This window comes from Lactuca serriola, chromosome 3, assembly GCF_051521515.1.
Source record: "Lactuca serriola cultivar US96UC23 chromosome 3, Lser_US96UC23_V15, whole genome shotgun sequence".
NCBI classification, from domain to species: Eukaryota; Viridiplantae; Streptophyta; class Magnoliopsida; order Asterales; family Asteraceae; genus Lactuca; species Lactuca serriola.
In genome coordinates this window covers 162434154-162439077 of record NC_136410.1, presented here as the reverse complement: position 1 = coordinate 162439077, position 4924 = coordinate 162434154, and the positions used below count along the sequence as shown (strand labels likewise).

At 33.1% G+C, this 4924-nt stretch overlaps 1 protein-coding gene across 1 annotated transcript; it reads right to left on the bottom strand.

Moving 5' to 3' along the window:
- Window positions 1–2942: 2942 nt before the first annotated feature.
- On the bottom strand, window positions 2943–4649 carry LOC145093320 (UDP-glycosyltransferase 83A1-like). Its single transcript, XM_079031422.1, has 2 exons — window positions 4099–4649; window positions 2943–4025 (listed from the first exon to the last, which is right to left on the bottom strand). The coding sequence occupies exons 1-2, from the start codon at window positions 4577–4579 to the stop codon at window positions 3118–3120; spliced, it is 1389 nt and encodes a 462-aa protein (XP_078887548.1). The 5' UTR covers window positions 4580–4649; the 3' UTR covers window positions 2943–3117.
- Between the last annotated feature and the right edge of the window lie 275 nt (window positions 4650–4924).

Here is a 4924-nt window from a genome sequence, read left to right as displayed (position 1 = left end):
AAATGGTGGGATGGGTAAGGTAAGGTGAAGGAGTGAGGTTGGGGTGTGTTTTTTTAAATAAATTAAACAAATCAAAGGCAAAATAGTTTTTTTAGGTAAGACAAGGACCAAACGCGTAACAAAAACAAACAGTAGGGATTCCAAATTAAAAAAATAAGTTAGGGACCAAACACGCAAATTACCCTAAACCAAATGGACCATTCATGTAATTTACTCTAAAAAAGTTATATATAATTGTAGTCATCTATACTTGTAAACCACGGTTAGATGTCATTCACAAATTTTGTTTCAACTGATTTTATATTATCATATAGTTTAAATTATTATACACTTCTGTATCAAATTAATATAAAACTGTACATGCTATGTATAATGACAATAAAGTAATTATTTTTCACCAAAATTATAGAGCAAATGGAAAATAAGTCACTATATTACCATGAAAATTCGAATTTGACATCATGTTATTTATTTTTTCTCGATTATGTCACTATATTTACAATTTTATTGCAATATCAACCAAATGAACTGTTGTACCTGTTGTCCCGGTAATCACTTTTTTCAAACTGCAATAAATTTAGTATGTTTTCCAAGATTGTGATTTTGACATTGTGTTTTTTTCTCAATTATGTCACTATATTTACCGTTTTGTTGCAATATAATCAAACACAATAATCGATTACCATCAATCTAGCACATTACAAAATAAATGACATGATAATATTTTGACGTGAAACCCATATGAAACCTCTATGTGCCGCGACGCATTTTATTAAATGCACCTGACTCCACACGTCCATCATTATATGCAAAAAAGAAAAGTCAGTGTGACCCATGGCCACGCCACGAGCCTTTATAGGGCGCGACATGGCGAGGCAAAAGCCTCCCTATAAAAGGAAGGTCACTCATCCTCCTTTCTATCAACCAATTCTTCCAACTCACACACACACACACACACACTCTCTCTCTCTCTCTCTCTCTCTCTCTCCTCCTTCCCTCCCTCCATATCGAGATTTCGATCCCTTATGATTCGACTTCTTGTTCTGCAATCCAGGTAGTGAAGCTCTGGAGGTTTCAGAGGATAACTAAAGACAGGAAGTAAATGTCAAAGTTCTGTTCGCGACTATTTGGACCTCATCAAATGAGTAAGTTACACTTACCCTTATCTAAACTACTTAATTGTTTCAAGAATATTCAGGTGAGTTGTCTCACTATACTTGTGTGGCCATATATGTTCTTTGTATATTAGAATGTGAGGACTATTGGAATAGAGTTAAATAAACAGACTAATTCACCTGAATATTCTTGAAACAAGTAAGTAAGTTATATAATTAAGTGTCAAGGTAACTTATTCGAATCACGATGAACCGAAATCTCGAGAGGGCGAGGGAGGGAGGGAGAGAGAGAGAAAATGGAAGAATTGGTGGAAAGAAATGAGGATGGTGACCCTCCTTTTATAGGGAAGTTATTTCCTAGACGCGCGACATCCTACGGAGGGTCGCGTCGCGGCCATAGGCCAGACTGACTTTTCTTTCGTGCACACAATGTTGGACGTGTGGATTCAGGTCATTTAATAAACAAGCTACGACACATAAAGGTGTGGTATGGCTTCCACCTCACAATAATATCATGTTATTTATTTTATAAGGTGTTAGATTGATGGTAACCGGTCATTTGATTGATATCGCAACAAAACTATAAGTATAGTGATATAATTGTAAAAAAAAACATAGTGTCAAAATCGCAATTTTAGTAAATATAGTGACTTTATTGCAATTAGAAAAAAAAATAGTTATCGAAACAATAAGTAGAACTGGTCATTTGATTAATATTACAACAAAATGGTAAATATACCGACATAATTACGAAAAAAATAATTCAATGTCAAATTTAAAATTTTGTGCTAATATACTAACTTTTTTGCAATTTGACCAAAAATTATATTTATATTTATATCTATATCATGTTGTTAAAGTTAAATCATTTATATTTGCCGATATGAACTTGATTTTTATTTATTTATTAACTTTCATATTTAATGTACAAAGATAAATTATATAATACTCTTTTTTGTTTGTTTTTACTAAGTTCTATTATGTAAACTTATAAATAAATTAAACATGATTAAACCTATATTAAGCAAACATTATATTTAATTTTTATTAATAGTTGGAAACTCTAATTATTATAAATAATTTAAATATAATTAGAACTATATTGAATCAGGATCATATATAATTTTTATTAGTAATTGAAAACTTTAATAACGTATATTAATTTAAAAGGAATTTGAACAGTATTTTAGGTTGAAAAAAATGTAGTTAAAAATAATTTTTTTTTGTTTGAAAATTAAAAAAGATGACCTATTTTATAATATTTATATGGGTTGAAATCAATGTAGTAAAAAATAAATGATTTATTTTGAACCATATTGAAAATTGAAAGGAATGACATACCCTATAATATTTATATAGATTTAGATATAAATATACATACATCTATTTAACTTATATTTTTTTTATCATAAACAATTTTTTATAATATTCTTTCATTTGTTTATTTATATTTTTAAATTAAGTTAATTTACTTATATCGTTAGGATATATAAAAATTAAAAGACCGATTCTTGCAACTTAAGCATAGGTATGTCTAAAATGAAATGTGTGATCGTATGCATGTTTCACCATATATTGTTGTTAATGATTCTATATATCGGATGATTACCCAAGCCTCTTGCCCTCCTTTGCAACGCATTTTTTTTTCGTGTCGATATATTTGTCAAAACTAATGCTGTTTATACCGACTCATAAAAAGACTTATTAGTTATTAGTCAAAAATCAATAACATAATCACTCATCTTTGTGATTACATAATTGAAAAACGGATTAGCCAATATAATCGAAAAAAATATTACTATAACGGCACATTGAATATCCAATATATATAATCCAAGCATATAATCCTAATTAATAAAAAATTCGTTACAAGACTTGCATACAAATTAACGCTTACTAAAATTTCGAGTACATTAGCTCTCTTAAACGTGTAAAAGGTAAGTGCAGCTCGACATATGGAAACAAATGAAAGGGTATGTTTTGTTCATACAATAATAAAGTGTTAACTGGATTCTTGGCAGCCTGTATCTTTCTCTTTTATCCACTCAATAAAATTGCTAAGATTTTTGTGTGAGCATCCGCCTTCTGTAATACTGCTCGTAACCTTCTCTTTGATATCCATGGCCTTAGTTCTGAATGTATTGTCTCTGAGCAGCTGCTCTACCTTACCTTTTATTTCCCCTCTTCGGATGATACCAGCTTCATCTTTTTCAAACCCAAGCCCAATCTTCCAGATGTCACAAATGTAAATTTCATTCTGAAACTGATCAGCAAAGTATGGCCAACACAAGAAAGGGAGTCCATTTGTAACACCCTCTAAAGTAGAATTCCAACCACAATGACTCACAAAACAAGCCACAGAAGGATGAGCTAACACTTTCTGTTGAGGTGCCCAACTCACAATTCTTCCACGAGAGCCTACTCTTTCCAGAAACCCATCTGGGTAAGCAGCTGTAGTCTCCTTTGTCATGCCTTGTCGCACAACCCACAAGAATGGTCTGTTGCTAAGTTCAAGACCAAGTGCCAATTCTTCAAACTGGGTTTGGTTGAAAATGGTGAAGCTCCCAAATGCTACATAAATGACCGAACATGGTGGCTGTTGGTCGAGCCATGCTAAACAGGTGGAGTCTTCTTGCCAGAAGTGACCTACTTGATCAGCACGTCGGTTGCTTGCCAGCAAAGGGCCAATTGGCAATAGCTGGGGGAAGAGGTTAAGTGCTCCTGGCTCCAGCTCAATAGTTGATCTGCATAGATGCCATTCCGTCAATCTGGCGGCTTCAGGAGCTTCTTTTACAACTTGAAAAATAGCTTCTACAGTGGGCAAGTCTTCAAAGCACGTCCACCAGAGATTCGTTGGTTTTATAGGTGGCATGGTTTCTGACAGCTTAATCATCTGATTTAGAGGTATGCCTGAAATAAAAAATTCAATAAACGTTAAACGATCTTCTTAGAAAATGAAATGGGTAATCGTTGCATGTTTCACCATTGTTGTTAATGATTCCATCAGCAATCAATTTCTGACAGCTCAACATGGAAACTAGCAAAGTAACCGATGCTGGGCAGAAGGCTGCTCTTCTTATTCCCATCTTCTTTGCGACTTTTATCGCCCATCCCATGCAATCATCAACAATAATACAGGTAACTTTATTGCTGTCTTCTTTGTTAATTGTCTCTATAAGTTCTTCCAATTTGCCAGGCATAGTTTCTAGTATTGATCTGGTCAACTTACAAAGGTCAGTTCTGTCCGCCCATGATTCTAATCCATCGGGGATTGAAACCGACTGCAATAGATCACTAAAACCATCATTTTCTAATGCATTGCTTGTTACCAACTTGTGAGTGACCTCTGTGTTTACAACTGTAACTTTGACATCATGGTTGACTAAGCGTTGAGCAAGCTCCATTATAGGAATGACATGGCCTTGTGCGGGATAAGGTATGACTAGAACATGAGGTTTTGCCATGATTTGTGAGGGACGTTTTCTTGGAGGTTCAAACAAGTAATAGTGCTTTCTCCATACTTTGTGGCTGGCTCCTTTTTATAGACAAAAATAATTGAGACGTCAAGGCTATATTGTTTTTTTTGTTGGTTGCCTTATTATTTTTTATTAAGGGGCTAGTTGGCTGCTTTGTGGAAAGTTATCTTAAAGCAAAAATTAGCAAATAGTTCATAACTCTCTCTCTCTCTCTCTCTCTCTCTCTCTATATATATATATATATATATATATATATATATATATATATATATATATATATATATATATATATATATATATATATATGACATATGAACTTTCTAAGGTTTCCCC

Coding starts and splice junctions, on each gene's coding strand:
- LOC145093320 (XM_079031422.1), bottom strand. CDS start 4,579: ATGGCAAAACCTCATGTTCTAGTCATACCTTATCCCGCACAAGGCCAT. Junction 4,026..4,098: donor TGGAATCATTAACAACAATG/GTGAAACATGCA, acceptor TTTTTATTTCAG/GCATACCTCTAAATCAGATG.